We start from the raw sequence: 19,461 nt of genomic DNA, 5'->3' as shown, positions 1-19,461 counted from the left end.
GTATTTTGTAGCTGCAGTGGCTCGGGACACGTGACTAAAAGCACTTATCTCATTGGTTGGTCAATGTGTAAATTCTTTTTCACTGTACATCTTGCCATTGCAGTCTCTAAGCACGATCATGATTTCAAGCTTGATTACACTTCCTAGTGTATGTGCAGAGTGCTAGATAGCTAGTGTAGTCAAGCTTGAAAGCATGATCACCAAGGAGACTGCTGTCAAGATTTATAGATAAACACAACCATAAAACACAAAACGGAGTGAATCTCTTCAGAAGACAATGATTAAAGCACTTGAGTCTGATGGATTATGTTTATGATGAATTTATCTGCATTTTGGAGCTTCAAAGTCCTGATCACCATTCACTTGCATTGTACAGAGCTGAGATGTTCTTCTAAAAATCTTCATTTTTGTTCTGCAGAAGAAAGAAAGTCAAACACATCTGGAATGTCATGAGGGTGAGTAAATCAAGAGATAATTTTCATTTTTCGGTGAACTATCCCTTTAATAGGGTTAACAAGCCTTCATTAAACCAACCAAGACTTGACGCTAAAGTAAAAAATACAGCATTGTTACGAAACTACTGCAGAACAGATCTGAATTAATCATTGCACAGTTATGTGTGGAGCAACAGGCCCTGTGGGTCATGAAGCTATCTGCTACTTTTCAGACAAGAACTGACAGAATCTATTTCTAAAGCCAAAGTTTGCATCCTGCGGCAACAGAACAGCATATAGTGAGGACATGTGGTGATGTGCCTTAGAGGGGATGAAGGGAGGTAGATAATCTGATCCACTGGAGGTTGGCAAGAAAGAAAACAATGGGCAAATATGAATAGTGGTGGTTGCTAAGGAAAGCATTACTATTAGCTTTGCTAATGCTTAGGGTTAGGGATTTAAACAAACTAATCATGTGGCTTGAATAGAGATGTGCTCTTACTTTTCCAAGCAATCAGATGATTTTCACCTAGCGGACCATAAAAAAAATCTCTTACATTGATCCGAAATCTAGAAACATGATAGGAATATCATTGAGACATTTAACTTGGGTTCTTTTGAACTGGGCAACCACCCAGAAAACCCTAACAACTTTGCAAAACTGAAATTACGTGCTTCATAACACGTTTGGCTGCAGTTTTCAAGTTAAATGTCCAGCGAGGGGTGCCAAAAATGAGCGCGTTTGGGTTGTGAGAGATGCATATCAGCTTCCTGCGAGGGGCTCTATGCTGGGGCCGAGAGCTGGGCTCGGGTTGAGGTGGAGCCGCCTGGGCTTTCGCAGCCGCAGGGGGACGCCCTCAGCAAGCAGACGGGGTGCGGAATATTGAGCGGCGTCGGGGTAAGATGTGCTGGATGGCATCTGTCTGCTTCTTCAGCGCCGAGAACTGTTGGGCGAAGTCCTCAACGGTGTCGCCGAAAAGTCCAATCTGGGGGATGTGCGCGTTGACATAGCAGGCTTTGTCACCGTCCCTCATCTTGACCACATTCAGCCACAGGTGGCATTCTTGGACAACCAAGATGGACATCGCCTGCCCGAGTGCTCACGCTGTAACCATCGTCGCCCAGAGGGTGAAGACAGTCACCGAGCGCTGATCTGGCAGCACATCGGGATCAGGACTACCCACGTGCATTTCTTTTAGTGCCTTGGCCTGGTGTACTTGCTGGATGGTCATGGATAGTAAGGCGGAGGTGGCCAGTCCAGTTGCACTGTAGGCTTTGGTCGTCAGAGATAACATAGTCCTACAGGCTCTGGAGGGGAGCGCCGGTCGATCCCGCCAGGTGCCGGCGTTTATGTGGGCACAGGTACCCGTGGGTAGAAGGTGCAGCGCGTGGGGTGGCAAGAGTGACTTTCCCACGAAAGATGGGAGATGGGGGGGGGGGGGGTTAATAGTATAGTGAAAAATATATATCTTTTAAAATCTAAATCAGCAATTGTGATTTGTGTGATCACACAGTTGTTTTCGACAGGAAACTGCAGAAAAACATAGAAAGCAGCACAGAAAATTAGTTAGCAAATTTTTATAAAGTAACGTTCATTCTATGAAACCAGGCTGGTGCATTTGGTCATGTTACCTGAGCCATTACAGATACAAAATCCAGCATGTGGGGGGCACCAACGCACCAAAAGTTACTTAGCAAACCGACATTAAAAACTTAAAGAAGGACTTCCGGTTTGGGGATGTAAGAGAAGGCAGCAAAGGCGAGGACCTCCCAACCACACTCCTTTTAATCATATATGCGTCTTCTAATCTAATTGCTTTACAATATAACATTTAAGAACTACACTTAGTTGAGAAAGCAGAATGAGCAACTCTAAACAGAAGCAAAGTACCGCGCCAGCAACACGGTCAGGCGCTACCCTAGCGGGTAAGTTAGCAGTAATGGCGGCTAATGACACCACTATTAGCAACAAGGACGTACCTGAAAAAGACAATACGGATAACTTGTCAATGAGTCAGCTAGTCTCCGAACTGGCAAAACAGCGGGCCAGTTTAAAAGAGGACATGGCAAGTTTAATTCAAGATTCAATCAAGCCATTACAGGCCTCCCTTGACACGCTACGCGAGACGGTCGGCTCGTTTCAGCACCGGCTTGCATCTACTGAAGTTTGAAAGGCTAACCGCTGCGGAAACGACGATTAAATCCTTGAAGACGCAGAATTCTTTTCTTCTTGACCAAATTGACGATCTTGAGAATAGATCCAGAAGGGCCAACCTGCGTATTATCAATATTCTGGAAGGCGCTGAGGATGGAAAAGACCCCATCGGATTTATATCTGGGCTGCTTAAAGATACCATGGAGAGCGTGTTTGACAAACCTCCCGAACTTGAACGAGCGCATCGCGCGCTTCGCCCCAAACCTGGAGCAGGGCAATCTCCAAGACCATTCATTGTCTGCTTCCACCGATTTCAGGAAAAGGAAAAGGCACTTCACAGGGCCAGGCGACATGATACCAAATTCAACGGAACGTCACTGCGGCTATACCCGGATACGAGCGCAGCTTTAGCGAAGAAACGCGCCGGATTCAAAGAAGTCAAACAATCCCTCTATCAGAAAGGCATAAAGTTTCAACTTTTGTATCCTGCACGTCTCCGTGTGAAACTCGGCGAGGAAATTCACACTTTTGATTCACCTGCGGCTGCCGAGGCTTTTTACAAACAACGCGTCTTTGTACAAGACTAAAGATATAACGCTACTGTCTGTGAGTTAAATGGTACAGACAACATACTAAGTAATAAGGTGACTTTCTCTATCTATTCTTCTATAGCAAGTTATTTAAAACTTCAAGAAAAGATGGCATGTTTGTTTCTGTTTATTGCCTTAAAGTTCATTCAGTACACTGTGTAATAATGACACTATGCTGTACTCCATGTAAATATTGTGGTTTGGAGTCTCTCAAGAAGATCGAGAGGTAAAGACTGGATAACCGGGAGCCATGCAATTTATATAGGTTTCTGCAGCTTGTTTCAGTTGGGGAAGCAAGCATTAGGAAAATGCTGGGAAGTTTGGTTCTAAGTTTAATTTATTTAAAAAGTATTGAATTTTTTTTTTTTTGTTTGTTTTATGATATGATTTTAGAAAAACTGAATAGTGAGGAAACATTTATGTTGCTGATGGCATTTTTGATCTGTGAATGCTTGACTAAATATATATTTGTCCATGTCTGATATGGCCGATTTAACTAAATCTCCTGGGGGGTCGAAAGTTAGATTTGTTAGCTGGAATGTCAAAGGCCTAAATAGCCCAATCAAAAGAGGCAAAATTTTTGCATATTTAAAAAAATTAAAATCTGAAATAATATTTTTACAGGAAACCCATTTGCGCATTGTCGATCATCTTAGAATTAGGAAACCATGGGTGGGGCAAGTTTTCCACTCTAACTTTAACTCTAAGGCAAGGGGAACTGCCATTTTGATACACAAAAGCATTAAATTTACTGCCTCTGGTTCTATTGCAGATACTCAGGGAAGATATGTTGTAGTCTCTGGGATATTATATAATGTTCCTGTTGTATTAGTTAATGTATATGCGCCTAACTGGGATGATGTGAGTTTTATTAATAAGCTAGTCTCTCTATTGCCAGACCTAAACTCCCATCTTATGATTTTTGGTGGTGACATAAATTGCGTAATGGATCCGTCCCTTGACTGTTCCAATCCCAAATCTTTATCCCGTTCCAAGATGGCCCAAGCCTTATATACATTCATGGATCAAGTGGGGGCGGTTGATCCTTGGCGATTTCTTTTCCCACAAAGCAGAGAATATTCCTATTTTTCACATGTTCATCACTCCTATTCAAGAATTGATTATTTCTTTATTGATAAATCTCTCCTTCCTTCTGTTGGACAAATTGAATATTTACCTATTGTGGAATCAGACCATGCCCCCTTGCAATTAGACCTTATTTGTAATTTGAGGTATAACGAACGGCCTTTGTGGAGACTAAACACGGCCTTGTTATCAGATCCTGCATTTTGTACATTTGTATCAACAGCTATAGATAATTTCCTATTACATAACAGGTCCGAATCTACTACAGCATCTACACTGTGGGAGACACTTAAAGTAGTTATCAGGGGAGAAATAATATCATATACTTCAACTCTCAATAAAAAACGTAAACAAAAACTGGATGATTTAATTGATTCTATAAGAAGGGTAAATTACCTCAATTCTATGTCTCCCTCACCTGAACTATATAAACAAAGGTTGAACCTTCAAGTTCAGTACAATCTGTTATCAACAAATAAAACTGAATGGTATTTATCACGTTCTAAAGGTTATATATATGAACATGGAAAAAAAGCAGGATGACTTCTAGCCCACCAGTTAAAATCTAAAGCTGCTTCTCAACTTATACCTCAAATTTTTAACAATAACAATGGTTTAATAGTTAATCCAATTGAAATTAATACCACTTTTAAGAACTACTTCTCAAATTTGTATACTTCTGAAAGCCCTGAATCTCACACTGAAATTTTTGAATTTTTAAATAATATAAGCATACCCACCCTCAATTCTGTGCAGAAAAATTCTTTAGATCAGCCCATACAAATAGAAGAAATCTTAAACTCGATCACATTAATGCCGAGCAAAAAAACTCCTGGTCCTGATGGCTATCCAATAGACTTTTACAAAAAATTTGCAGATAAATTAGCCCCTATTCTTCTTGATATGTTTGGGGATTCGTTGGAAAAGGGTAGCTTGCCACAAACCTTGAATGAAGCAAACATTATACTTTTACTAAAACCTGGAAAGGATCCCCTGAAATGTAACTCTTACAGGCCAATCTCTCTCTTAAACTCAGATGTAAAAATTTTGGCAAAAATCCTTGCTTTACGTTTAGATACAGTAACAGAGAACTTGATTTCAAAAGACCAAACCGGTTTTGTCAGAGGTCGACACTCTTTTAGTAATATCCGGAGATTGTTAGGGGTAATACACTCGGCTAAATCTTCTCAGGACCCTGTCCCTCAGGTAGTCATCTCGTTAGATGCTGAAAAAGCATTCGATAGGGTGGAGTGGAAATATTTATTCTTTGTGCTGGAAAGATTTGGATTTGGTACATCTCTTCTCGCATTGATTAATTTATTATACCTTTCCCCTAAAGCATCTGTAATTACAAATAGAGTATGATCAAAGTATTTTCCCCTATCACGGGGTACAAGACAAGGATGCCCTCTTAGCCCTTTACTTTATACTTTAGCCATCGAGCCCCTATCTATAGCATTAAGACTTTCACAGCATTTTACTTGTATTAGCAGTATGGGCATAGAACATAGAGTATCCTTATATGCCGATGATATGCTATTGTATATTTCAGATCCGATCTTGGGTATTCCACAGGTAATAAGAATATTGAAACAATTTGGAACTTTCTCAGGCTATAAACTGAATTTTTCGAAAAGTGTTTGTTTCCCCATAAATAGTAAGGACCTCCATATCTCGAATACCGATATACCTTTTCAATTGTCTATATCGGGTTTTAGATATCTAGGGATAAACATCACAAAGGGATTCCCTAACCTTTACAAAGAGAACTTTGCTCCTCTAATCGACAAGTTAAAGCTAGACCTCAAAAAATGGAATTTGCTATTTCTCTCTCTTGCAGGTAGAATTAATTGTGTAAAAATGAACATCTTACCAAGGTTCTTGTACTTGTTTCAATGCATTCCATTATTTTTAACAAAATCCTTTTTTTAGAACTTAGACAGTCTTATTTCATCATTTATATGGGGTTGAAAAACACCTAGGATTAGGAAGGAATTTCTCCAAAGACAGAAATCTCAAGGCGGATTAGCGCTTCCTAATTTCAGGTATTATTATTGGGCTGCAAATATCTCAAAAGTACTTTATTGGCTTCAGAACCCCAAAGATGTCTGGTGTATTTCAGAAGCAAACTCCTGTACTTCATCATCCCTTCCTGCTTTAGCTTTATCTAAATTGCCCCTTTGTATTTCACTATATACTCAATGCCCAGTCGTCACAAATACTCTCAAGGTTTGGTTTCAATTTAGAAAATGTTTTGGTTTCAAAGAGTTCTCCATGGCCAGCCCTATATGCAAGAACCACCTATTCCCTCCAGCTTAAATGGACTCAGTCTTCAGTCAATGGCAACTGGCAGGTCTTGTCAAATTTAGCGATCTTTTTATTGATGATTTTTTCGCGCCTTTTTCCAATCTCTCCTCAAAATATAATCTGCCAAGATCACATCTGTTTAGATATTTTCAAGTTCGTCATCTAATCCAAAATCATTGTCCCATATATCCAACCATTCCTCCCAGCACAGGATTGGATGAAATTTTAAACACTCCCTTACATTTGAAAGGTGTAATTTCTAAAGTATATAATACTTTAATGTCAAAAAAAATATTAATCTAGACAGAATCCGTGCAGAATGGACAAAGGATTTGGCAGTGGATATATCAGATGAAACATGGAATAATGCATTATTTAGAGTGAATGGAACAACCTCCTGTACTCGCTTGGGTTTAATCCAGTTCAAGGTCCTTCATAGACTTCATTACAGCAAGGTTAGGCTGTCCAAGATATACACAAATGTAGATGATACATGTGAGCGCTGTCGTTCTGCTAAAGCAGACCTTGCTCATATGTTTTGGACTTGTCCCAGACTGCTGGATTACTGGACAGTTATTTTTAAAATTTTGTCTGAGGCATATATTAAGGATATCAGGCCTAGTTTTGAGATGGCTATATTTGGAGTACCTGTACAAGGTGTGGTCATGTCCAAAAATAGTCAAGACGCATGCGCTTTTGCATGTCTTTTGGCTCGGAGAAGAATATTACTTGATTGGAAATCAAGTAAACCACCTTTAGTTTCACTCTGGCTTAGTGATGTGATGCTGTTTTTGAAACTGGAAAAAATTAAATGTTCTCTTAGAGGATCCACCAAACGTTTTTATTCAGTATGGACGCCAATGATTTCATATTTTGAAAAGGACGTAACTCTTCCCAAAAACTAAAACTAATATTTTTATTAAAAGGCCCGTGCACAGTGGAACGGATAACGCAAAGCAACACAATGGGCTAACAATGATGTCAATTATTTCCTCACTGTTTGTAATATAACAACCTTGAAACTCTGTTTTTCTACTTTGGATTTTTTTTATTTATTTATTTATTTTTTTTACATACATTGTTTATATATCTTATTATTATTATTATAGTTTATATATATATATATATTTTTTTTCTTTTTTCCTTTCTTTCTTTGTTCAGTGGGTGGGTTTTGGAAAAGGGGGAAAATTGTAAAAACAAGGAGCACTGTTAACTTTTTCTGTATATGATATGTCACTCTGTTCTTCCTTCAATAAAAAAATAAAAAAACAAAAAAACTTAAAGAAGAACATTTAGGAACACTTGTCTTTGGTATAAAAGTGGCTTTTGGTATATGATAAACACCACAGCGGCTACAAATATGCAAAAAGTTATTATGGCAATGAATTGTAGAAAAAAAAAAAATCAATGGTGATTTGTTATTAAATGTATTTTGTTTAAAGAGGTCTTGCAATTATGAAATTGTTAGCAGGCTTCTGGACATTTTCGTTTGCGTTTCATAAATTACTGTGTGTTGCACAGTGGAGGACATCACATATAAATGGAGAACCTTACAAGATACATTAAAAGTACAGGAAAACAAAAGCTTTTCAATGAAAGACACTTTCTTTATATATATGCCCGAGCAGTTCTGCTCTCAATTTAAAAAATTGGGGTGATAAATTCAGATTTTTTTCTCACAAAAATTCATCCCACTGTGCTGAATTCTGAACCCGAACTTTTTGGTCTTTTTGGTCTCTGTACTGTTGCCTATAGTTTCAGCCGTCTGCCAGTGAGGGTAGTTCAGACATTTGAAAAGCACAGACTGATTTAAGTAGACGATACAACAACCTCCTGTCGCAAATTTTCCCATGAGATCACACAACAAGAAAGAGAGAGTGAAAAGAAATAGAAAAAAGACAAAATCAGCCACATACAAGATAACTTTGCAGTCCTGCGAAGTGTAATATAGTCACACTGTGACATCTCAGTCTGACAGATATTAAAATCCAACATCTCTTGAAATTTATTCCATAAAAGATTTATATGAATATGACAAAGACAGAATGATAAGCACAGTCAGACATCTAATATCACAGCAATTCCCACACAACCTCAGTAAGCAAGGTTAAACTTAAACCCACACCTCGAAGTGTAAGTCATAAGCACTCCAATCTATTTCTAAGCACCTTTTCAGATTACAGAAATGACACGAGTTATTAAAGAGACACCAATAAAGTGAGATCTTCCTGAAAATCTGCATGCATATTAAGAATGATTGTGGCTCTATATCTTTAATGGTCAACTTCAGTAGGGCTGTACAAACCAGAGAGTGATCTTTTAGATTATGCTGTCTCACTCAAACAAAATCTGGTCAAACTGATCACGCTCATAATTGTGTTTCATGGGGGAAGTTCTTTTTCATCTGGGATCCGAGCATCAAACGCAATTCCCAATTAATCCCGTCCCAATTAATCCCCCACTTTATCACCGCTACCATGCCAAATATAGCCCCTCCTTTGAGTGGAATCAAAGGCAGCTATTCTAAGACAGCAATTCTTCCACTGCTTAAACCCTAATCATTGTCATCAGAAAGCCCTACTTAGGGTTCAAGTGTGAAAAGCAGCTTGAGAGGGGGAATAAAAATTCATTCTTTAAACACCTCCCTTCCTTTTTTGGCATTTAATTTTATTAAAGGAATAGTCTGCAAAAAACAAAAACTCTTGTGTTCCAAACTCATGTGTCTTTCTTCAGTGGAACACTAAACGGCATGTTTAGCAGAACGTTGACGCTGATATTTTCAATACAATGGAAATGAATGGAGACCAGGGGCTGGCAAGTTCCAAAAATTACAAAAGCACTATAAAAGTAGTGACTCATGCAGCTCATGCACTTTATTCCAAGTCTTCTGAAGCCATCCGTTAGCTTGACTAAGGAATAAACCCACAATTAATGAAAATACTGATTTAAATATAGAATATTCGCTGGTAATCTGCTCCTCTGCCTCAGCTTTCAAATCTCATTCACGTTCAGTTAAATGGCTTGTCGAGATGTGAAATGCCAGGTTTGACATCAATGATAAAAAACTGAATTGGTTCTCATCTCATTCTCGTCTCGTGAACAATCCCGACACACCAACATGTATTTGTGCATACAGCACAGTGTTATGAAAAATATATATTTTTTGATTTCTTAAATTTTGGGGTATTTTTCATGCTAAATTGTTTTAGATCTTCAAACGAGATCATAAAACAAAGGCAACCTGAATAAACACAATATATATATTTTTATATATATATATATATATATATATATATATATATATATATATCATATTTTTTATTTTAAGAAGCAAATAAGTCATACAACACTATATCACCCATGTGGAAAAACTAACTGCCCCCTTAAACTTAAAAGCTGGTTGTGCCACATTTAGCAACAGCTGCAACCAAAAGCTTCAGATAACTGGAGATCGGGCTTTCACAACACGGTGGTGGAGTTTTGGTCCACTCTTCTTTGCAGAACTGCTTAAGTTCAGCCAGATTGGAGGGTTTTCGAGCATGAACTGCCAGCTTAATGTCCTGCCACAGCATCTCAGTTGGGTTCAAGTCAGGACTTTGACTACTTTAGTTTTGCTTCTAGAGCCATTTAGAGGTGAACTTACTCCTATCCTTTGGATCATTGTCTTGCTGCATAATCCAGTTGCTCTTGAGCTTCAACTCACGGACTGATGACCGAACGTTCTGCTTTAGGATTTTCTGGTAGAACACAGAATTAATGTTTCCCTCAATTATTGCAAATCACCCTGAAGCAGCAAAGCATCCCCACATCATCACACTTCCACCACCATGCTTGACCGTAGGTATGATGTTCTTTTTGTGAAATTCTTTGTTTGATGTAACGGGACCCCTGTCTTCCAAACAGTTCTACTTTCAACTCAGTCCACAGAACATTCTCCCAAAAGGTTTGAGGATTATCAAGGTGTTTTGCCAAAATTTAGATGAACCTTAATGTTCTTCAGGATTAGCAGTGATTTTTGCCTTGCCACTCTTCTATGGATGCCAGTTTGGTCAGTGTCTTTCTGATAGTGGAGTCAGAACAGTGACTTTTATTGATGCCAGTGAGGCCTGCAGTTCCTTGGATGTTGTCCTTGGCTTTTTTGTGACTTCATGGGTGAGTCGTCGCTGTGCTCTTGAAGGAATTTTGGAAGGTCGGCCACTTCTGGGAAGGTTCACTACTGTGCACTGTGGTTCTTTTCATTCCCAAAACCTTTGAAATAGCTTTGTAACCCTTCACAGACTGATGTATTTCAATCACCTTTTCCCCTCATCATTTCTGGAAGTTCTTTCGACCTTGGCATAGTTTGTTATTGAGACATTTTAATCAACTTCATGCTGCTGAAAAATTTCAATTTAGGTGTTTATTTGATTGAACAAGGCTGGCAGTAATCAGGCCTGGGTGTGTCTAGTCCAGCTGAACCCCCTTATGAATACAGTTTCATAGATTTGGGGATTTGGTAACTAAGGGGCAAATACTTTTCCACACAGGCCCAGTTGCTATTGGATAACTTTTTTTGCTTCAATAAATAATATTATTCTTTAAAAACTGTATTTTTTTATTGCCGATTCCTCATGTAATTTCAAAACCCTACAACTTCCATGACAAGACAGACAGTTGTGTAATATTGTCACGAACCCCGCTCCTCTGCCCCATCCCCGCTTCGTCGCACACACACTCACTCCTCAAGCTCGCACGCTCGTTCCGCCCCCTCGAGCTCGCACGCTCGTTCCGCCCCCCTCGAGCTCACGCTCGTTTTGCTCCCTCGAGCTCTCACGCTCGTTTTGCTCCTACGAGCTCTCATGCTCGTAGCAGGTCTCCCTCCTCGGTCTCACATGTCCGCTCCCAATGGCCAGAACATTATGACCACCTGCACTCGTCTCTATCACCCCTTTATTCGTTTCACCTGCACGCGTCTCATCACCTTTCATTGTTTACACCTGCACCTTCCCCTATAAATACCACAGCACATCCGTTTCATGGGTGTTGGTTATTGTATTTAGTTTCCCGTGTCTTTGCCCCCACTAGTCTCGTCTAGTTTTGATCTCCTCTTGAACTCCTCTTGATTACCCCCTTAGCTTGCCAGCTCCTCGTTCCCCTAGTACCCCTGTCTACTCCCTTTGTTAGTTTACCTGCCTCTCGATCCTGTTTACCCCGGCTTTGACCCTCGCTCCCCTCGACTACTCTCCCGGATTTGCCCCCTTTACTGTCTTTGATTCCCCGGCTTTTGACCCTACGCTTCCCTCGTCTACTCTTCACTGGATTTGCCCGTTTGTAGTTTTGCCTGCTTTTATTGTTAACAATAAAAGCAGTTTTTGACTTACATTGTGACTGTCTCATCTTGTGTGTGTGTGTGTCCGGGTTACAAATATGAACGTCTTTAAAAGTTGTGTAGTGTGTAGGAGGCTTTACGCACTACTGTTACAGTACGTTTTAGGTAGAGCTGGGCAATAAAATATTTTTGATATTTATCACGATAAAAAAATCCACGATATCAATGACAAGCTTTTGAGGAATTTTTATATTTATCCTACGTTCTACAGCTAGACGATCAGGTGTTGCTAAAAATCCAAGCAGTTCGGCTTTCTCAGGCTACGTTTCCACTGGCGCAGAAGAAATCCGCTCAAATCCGCTCACAACACTAGGAAAAAGCTTACTCCACATCGCTGTCAATCCTTCAATCCACCTTGCGAGTGTAACGCTCAGCTTGCATAGGAATGAATTGAAAAGATCTCTCAGCTGATTCCGAACCCCGGATTGATTCCATCCACACCGCAAGACTTCATGACAACGTCTTGTGCCCTCTCCCCATCTCTTGTGAGCAGCGTGACAAAACAACAGTGCTGCGCACACTTGCTCAGGGTCCCATTTCCTGATAATGATTGATTTTTGCACTTAAGGGTGTATTCACACTTCTAGTTCGGTTCTCTTTGTCCTCTTGGTCCGGACCAAAAAAGAAAATGATACATTTAGTCCTTGTTTGCTTAGCATTCACACAGGCATTTTTAACACCAAACCTAAAGATACTAAATAAACGGCATCAAAAAAGTCACAACCTGATTGGACAGCTTATATGCCATATATTTTACCGATGACGGAACTTGCCGAACATCCAAAACAATGCTGGCTGCTGAGCTCGTTGGATTTATATATGTATATTTAGTGGTATTTTTACCAGCTGAGAACAAACAAAGAGCTAATAAAATGTGTATGCTGAAAGGAGAGCTGACGGTGGTTCCGACGCCTGTACCGAACTGTAATGGCAACATAGCTACTATGATGAGAAGAAACAGGTATGCTTGAGGTCAATATTAGGCAAATTACTTCATGTTTTTGGTCCGTTTAGACATCTTTGGTCCATGTTGCGTTCATATATCAATCGAACCGCACCAAAGTTCATTTAGAAGCAGACCGAGACTCACTATTTAGGCTCGGTCCACTTGTTTGATGCGCACCAAGGTTCAGATTGCAGCGTTTACACATGTTCAAATTAACCGCACTAACAGCAATCGCACCAGAGTTCGTTTAAATCGGACCAAACATGCCAAGTGTGAACACACCCTAGGAGTGTTTTCTACACTTTTGTCATTTAGCTTGCTGGAAATATTAAAAAATATTCTCTTAAATGTCCAACTTAATTCACAACGTATTTGCAATAGTTTTATCCAGAACGATTTATTTCTTTTACATGGTTTCGTTCATCAGATGTGCATTTTAATATTTTGTTTTCAAAATTTGCTCTGTGGGTCGATATGAAAGCTTCCAGGAACAATAAAGAATGCATTAACTGAATTTAACGTGGTTCACCATGTTATTGCATAATAAGGAGGCGTGTGGAAGATGCACTTTAGGGACATTCACCAATCAAAGAGAGATCTGCTCTAACGTAACAGTAATTCTACAGAACATGTGTGGTACTACACAATGCGTGGTGAGGGCAAGGGAGCCCTTAGGTGTCAGAGAAGATGAGGAGCCAATATACTGATGATTTTCATGCACGGCAGCAAGGTATTGACTTTTTTCTTTCTCTCTCTCTGTGATTGCAAATTTTACAGTTCTCTGCAACAATCATGCCACCACTTTGTTATTACCAACTAGTCCACAAATAACTTTTATTTGTTTACTTCATTTATCTGTTCACCCAATATCGACTAACCATTTTCTGCATTTATTATTGTTATTATTATTAGCCTTGTCTGTTAAAATAATAATAAAATAATGTGTTTAAATTGTATTAGATGTAATTTTGCGTTTGTCCTGCAGGTGTCTGCATAAGTATATGTCTTTATATGGCTGGACGATTACTCCAGAGCACTCGTAAATCTACAAGAATTTTCAAGAACTACTTAAATTACAATGCTTTTGTGAAACGGGCCGCAAAACTAAGATGAATCGTAAGATGGATTCTACAATCTACTTAAGCTTATGATGCTTTTGGGAAATGAGGCTCTGGGCTGTTAAGAGCATTTTCTACAAGTGATTTAACAAAAGTTCGTTATTTTTCAAGTGCGTTTCCCAAAATTGCACATAACTTGAACGTGCGAGGACGCACTTTAAGTGCTACTTAAGAGAGTCGCTGTCCTTGCGACAGTGCTGAAATGTGAATGTATAGTGCTGCTCGTCATTGTAACTTTATTATATTTAGGTAACAGAATACATTACTTATTTAAATACAAAATATAAGTAACTGTATTCCACTACAGTTACAATTTAAATAATTGGTAATTAGAATACAGTTACATTTAAAAAGTAGTTTGATTACTGAAGAGATTACTTTACAATTTATTGTCACTTGTTTCATTTAATATTTAGTTCTTTCAGATGGAAAACATTTATACATATAAATGATGTGATCCAAAGTGCATTTGAACAACTGTGAAACACTTTCTTATGATGTGTGACATTCATACGAGCAGACAGAGAAGTTTGAAGTAAGTTTGGAGCAGAAGATATAGAAATAAACCTTGTGTAAATTGTCAGCTTTATGCTAAGCTAAAATGCTATTTCTAGCCATTTTACATGCACATGTTACCAGACACGATCATATTTTTTTATATATATATATATATATATATATATATATATATATATATATATATATAAAATTCACGTTAGATCATAATTAAGTTTTTTCTAGTAAGACCTTTGATATTAGGTAAAAATATCTAAAAGTCCATAAAACCAAGATCATTTTCATTTATCTTGTTTTAGAAACGTCACGGTTACTGTTGTGACCTCCGTTCCCTGAGTGAGGGAACGAAACATTGTGTGGAATGATGTGACATAAGGGGTCTTCCTTGGGAGCCTCGCATACCTCTGAACTTGAGAAGAGACCAATGAAAAATTGGCAGACAGAGCCCTTGAGGGGGGAACAGGTGCAACATGACCAGCATTAGAATCTGTCTCTGAGTAAGCATTTTGAACGGGAGTTTGTGCAAAGCCCGGTTGAGAACTTGCAAGTCCAAGATTGTTGCAACCCACTGCCTTTCTTGGGTACAATGAAGTAAGAGCTGTAGAAACCCTTCTTTATCTCGGCTGGAGGGATGGGCTCTATTGCATCCTTGAGAAGCAGAGTGGTGATATCTGCCCGTAAAGCGCTAGCTTTTTCGCCGCATACGGAGGTGAAGCAAATACAGCTGAAACGAGGCGGAAGCCAGGCAAACTGAATCACGTAGCCGAGTCGGATGGTCCTGGTCAAGCAACACAACGGGTTGGACAGCGAAAGCCATGCGTCCAGACTCTGCGTGAAGGGCATTAGAGGGACGATAATTTTTGAAGTACCGGTTTGGGCTTTGCGGTGGGGGGGAGCAGGTAATAGCGCGTTGGGAGGCAAAAACGCAGCCCGAGGCTTGGGTGCTGAGAAAAGACTCAAAGCACTTACCTTGCTCCGCGCACCCGGCTGCTGACTGAGGAAGAGTCCTAGAAAGGCGTCTTCGGGACTCGTCAGTGCTGGCCTGCCGGGGCTGGGCAGTCGTGGGTCCGGAGGCGAGGTGACTGCGTCCGGGGAACTGGGACTGGATGATTTTGGAGCTGGGGCGACATGAGAATGGCACGCACCGGCTGGATGACACAGGGAGTTAGGAAATCGCTCTTTTATTGAAAATGTGGGAACCGCAGCCCGAATGGGGTGCGGCAAAGGAAAATAAGGGAAACAAGGATTTTCCTCCCGCCCTCCACCGGGGGATGGAATGGTCTTGGTACCATCTCCGGAGCGAACATCTGACTGCCAAGGTCATCCATCTCTAGAGCGCTTAGGAGCTTTCCAGGTCCTGGAAGTGGTCCTGGAGAGGGGGGGCATACGCTGCCTGCGGGGCGCTCGACGCTGGGGCTGATCATATGGGTTTGGACCAACATGAGGGTGATTAAATGAGGACTTCATTTTATGGATGAACTACCCCTTTTAGAAACAATGCAATAATCAGTATCATGTGCTAAAAATCACAATCACATTAGACTTCATTTAGGCAATTTTTGCGTCTCCACTGACATTCAGAGCAGCACATTAGTTGATGTTAGATTGTTAATGTCAGGTCAAGTTTGGCAAACAATGTAGCAAGGTCAGGTGAATGTGTGATTAATAAATGGCATAAAAGTAATCTGGGCAAAACAGATGCAGTAGTTTGGCATAATTGATTAGAAGTGGAGGTTGCCATAGCATCGGATGGCACAATAAACTATTGATTGGGACAAAGAAGTGAAATAAAGAGTCGTGTTTGCATTGGCCATCTGTTGTGTTTAGATTTTGCATGCCACCTGAAAAGACCATCTATTTAATTTAATGGTTAATATATGGGTTTCTTTATAACCAATCAAGTGCCTTAAATGGTGGTCATTATATGAAATCATAAAAATGCATTTAATTGATCTGAATTTCCTTAAATATAACATCAGTGCCACCACCGGAACGTAATATAAAAGACACAGACTTGAAAATCATCACTCAAGATTGATCAAAATATGAAAGTGGTAATGTAACATCTGATGAGATATGCAGTTTTGCAAAGTTTCTTGACATTTTAATTAGTTTTATAAATAACTACTATAAATAACTATGCTACTATATAATATCTAACCCATATATAATATATATGATACTACTCTAAACAACTATTTATAGCATATATATATATATATAAACCATTAGCTTTCACTCGGGTTTGATAATTCTACATAAATATAAGTTATAAGAAAAGGCACTTCACTACCTGATCTTGTTGAGGAGATTGTCTCGGTGTGCTGGTCTCTGCTAAAGTCATGATAGAAACGCGGAAATAAAACTGATGCAGGCGCTCTTCAGACGGAATGGAAAGCACTACTCGCAGCCGAGCCCAGTCATTGATGGAGAAGAGAGAAAGCAAGAGATAGAGCTGGATGTGAGGTGAACACGTTTTATTTAGACACGAGAACAGCCGCTGCATTTACTGTAGTTGCCTCTTAACAGGAAGCATTGTTGACAGCGTGATGCGTTGCTGCTTCAGAACTGTTAGAAAAGACAAGCTTATTTTGTGCTGGTCTTGTCATATGGGGATGGATAAACAGTCTTTTCAGATTGAAGTTAAGGTTTTAAAAGACAGGTGCATTTCAAGGATTTTACTCTTAATCAAATTATCGATGAAGAAAAAAGGCTTAAAGGGACAGTTCACCCAAAAATGAAAATTGTCTCATCATTTACTCACCCTCATGCCATCCCAGATGTGTGCGACTTTCTTTCTTCTGCTGAACACAAATTAAGATTTTTAGAAGAATATTTCAGCTCTGTTGGTGACCAAAACTTTGAAGCTCCAAAAAACACATAATGGCAGCATAAAAGTAATCCATACAAACACGGATGGATTATGACTAGATTTTGGCCCCTACTGTCCAATTATCTAGTTGAGATCCATGCAAAATATATTTGAATTGATTGAATTCCTTTTAAATACATGTTCTGTTATTTACAATCAGATATATTCAAACACACCGCACGGATGTATCACTTGATTCCTCACTTTACCATGATGTCACCACAATACCTATTTTGTAAGAGTTTGTTTTTGAAAGCAGACAGTATCCTAGCACACTTTGTGACAGAATGTGAGAATGACTTTGTTTTAATACATCTCAGTGAGAGCTCATAATCCGTGTCAGATCCACACTGCTCCAGACGCAACACATGCACCATGACTCCTCCTTCAACAGTCTCTCTTACCAGCACTGAGTCCTAGTTTAGCACATCTCCCGCACCTTCACATTTCCCCTTGTTCAGAACCTTGTGTGCCTCCACCGTCTTATCACAATCATATTAAAATGTAGCGGGAGCAGGCAGAGAGATCTTCAGCTTTAATGAGTGACAGTAAGCTCAGGTCTGAATAAGTGTTGAGAGTGATCTACTTTGACTGCTTCGGCAGCTTTGTTCATCAGAAAATCAACTCTGACACCTTGGCATTTATTCGCAATTCATGAACCCATGATTCACTTATATAAAATACAAAAGCTGCTGCTTAGGTCAGAGTGATGCTGGTGAGGAAAAAAAACATGTAAGGTATTTTATTGATTAAATTACAGTTTGTCTGACAGTTATTTAGCTAGTTGGTCCAGTAATTAAAGGGATAGTTCATCAAATACTTTTGTCATCATTTAATCTCATTCATGTCATTCCAAACCTCTAGTATGACTCTCTTTTTTTCATTTTTTTGTGTGGAACACGCTGCTCTTTTTCCATACAACGAAAGCATACGGTAAGCAATGGCCCTTTGGAGCATCAAAAAGTATTCATATGGACTGTGCACTATTCCAAGTCTTCTGAGGCCATTCAGTAAATGTATATGGAAAAGACTTTCACGTATTGTTCTGCATGTTCAAACCTGGAGTATTTCAGTGTTTCATGATATTCAGTGAATAATTACTTTCATTTCAGTTTTTTATTCACACACACATAACTTCAGAAGACTTGGTGAATATCACACAAATTGTTTGGACTGCTTTATGGTACTTTTTAGTCCTTTTTGGAGCATGGTAGCTTCTTTTTATTTTGTGTTAATTTTTTGTGATTTCTGAATAAGCAACTTGGACATACTGCTAAATTACTTTTAAACTGAATTGAAAAAGGAAAAAAATGATACAGGTTTGAAATGACAAAAAAATGGTAATGGGTAAAATGAATTTATTGCATATATAAATTCAGTTATAAACTTCAATTAGTGCTAGGAAGGTTCCATTGCAATCCATAAGACTCCAGTAGTTCAATCCATGTCATCAGAAGTGATATGATAGGTGTGGGGAGAAACAGATCAAGTTTAAGTCCTTTTTTACAATAAATCTCCACTTTCACTTTTTCATTCTTCATTTTTTATTTTTTTTTGGCTAGATGCATTCTTTATGCATATCGCCACCTATTGTGCTGGGAGGAGAATTTATAGTAAAAAAGGACTTCGATTTTGATCTCTTTCTCATCCAAACGAATCATATTTCCTCTGAAGACATGGATTAAACCACTTGAGTTTTATGGATTACTTTATGTTGCATTTATGTGCTTTTTGGAGCTTCAGAGTTCTGGCCACCATTCTTGCATTATATGGATCAACACAGCTGAGATATTCTTCTAAAAATCTTAATTTGTGTTCTACAGAAGAAAGAAAGTAATACACATCTGGGATGGCACGAGGGGAGTAAATGATGAGAGAATTTGACATTTATGGGTGAATTATCCCTTTAAGTCTACCTAATTCATACAAACAAAATCACTAACCATCAATTGCAGAAATTTGCAACAAACAAGAAATATAAAAATGTATCTTTTTGAATTTTCAATTCAATTGGTGTTGTAGTAACTATTTTGGGTCACTAATTGTTTCTTAATTTCCTTGAATAGAAG

At 39.1% G+C, this 19,461-nt stretch overlaps 1 protein-coding gene across 2 annotated transcripts in view; it reads right to left on the bottom strand.

Annotated features, from left to right (window-relative positions):
• The window catches only part of LOC127644874 (dipeptidyl aminopeptidase-like protein 6), a 144,872-nt gene that overhangs the window by 67,090 nt on the left and 58,321 nt on the right, over nucleotides 1-19,461 (bottom strand). The window contains exon 1 of one of the 2 annotated variants that reach the window (XM_052128280.1): nucleotides 16,814-16,913. The exons of the other annotated variant lie outside the window; for it this stretch is intronic. Within the exon in view, the coding sequence (XP_051984240.1) occupies nucleotides 16,814-16,864 (51 nt within the window). The 5' untranslated portion in view covers nucleotides 16,865-16,913. Of the gene's footprint in view, nucleotides 1-16,813; nucleotides 16,914-19,461 lie in introns of those variants that run through there. 2 annotated transcript variants of the gene reach the window in all.

This window comes from Xyrauchen texanus, chromosome 6 (assembly GCF_025860055.1).
Source record: "Xyrauchen texanus isolate HMW12.3.18 chromosome 6, RBS_HiC_50CHRs, whole genome shotgun sequence".
NCBI classification, from domain to species: Eukaryota; Metazoa; Chordata; class Actinopteri; order Cypriniformes; family Catostomidae; genus Xyrauchen; species Xyrauchen texanus.
The sequence above is the reverse complement of the archived record's forward strand: the minus strand, read 5'-3'. Positions and strand labels throughout refer to the sequence as shown.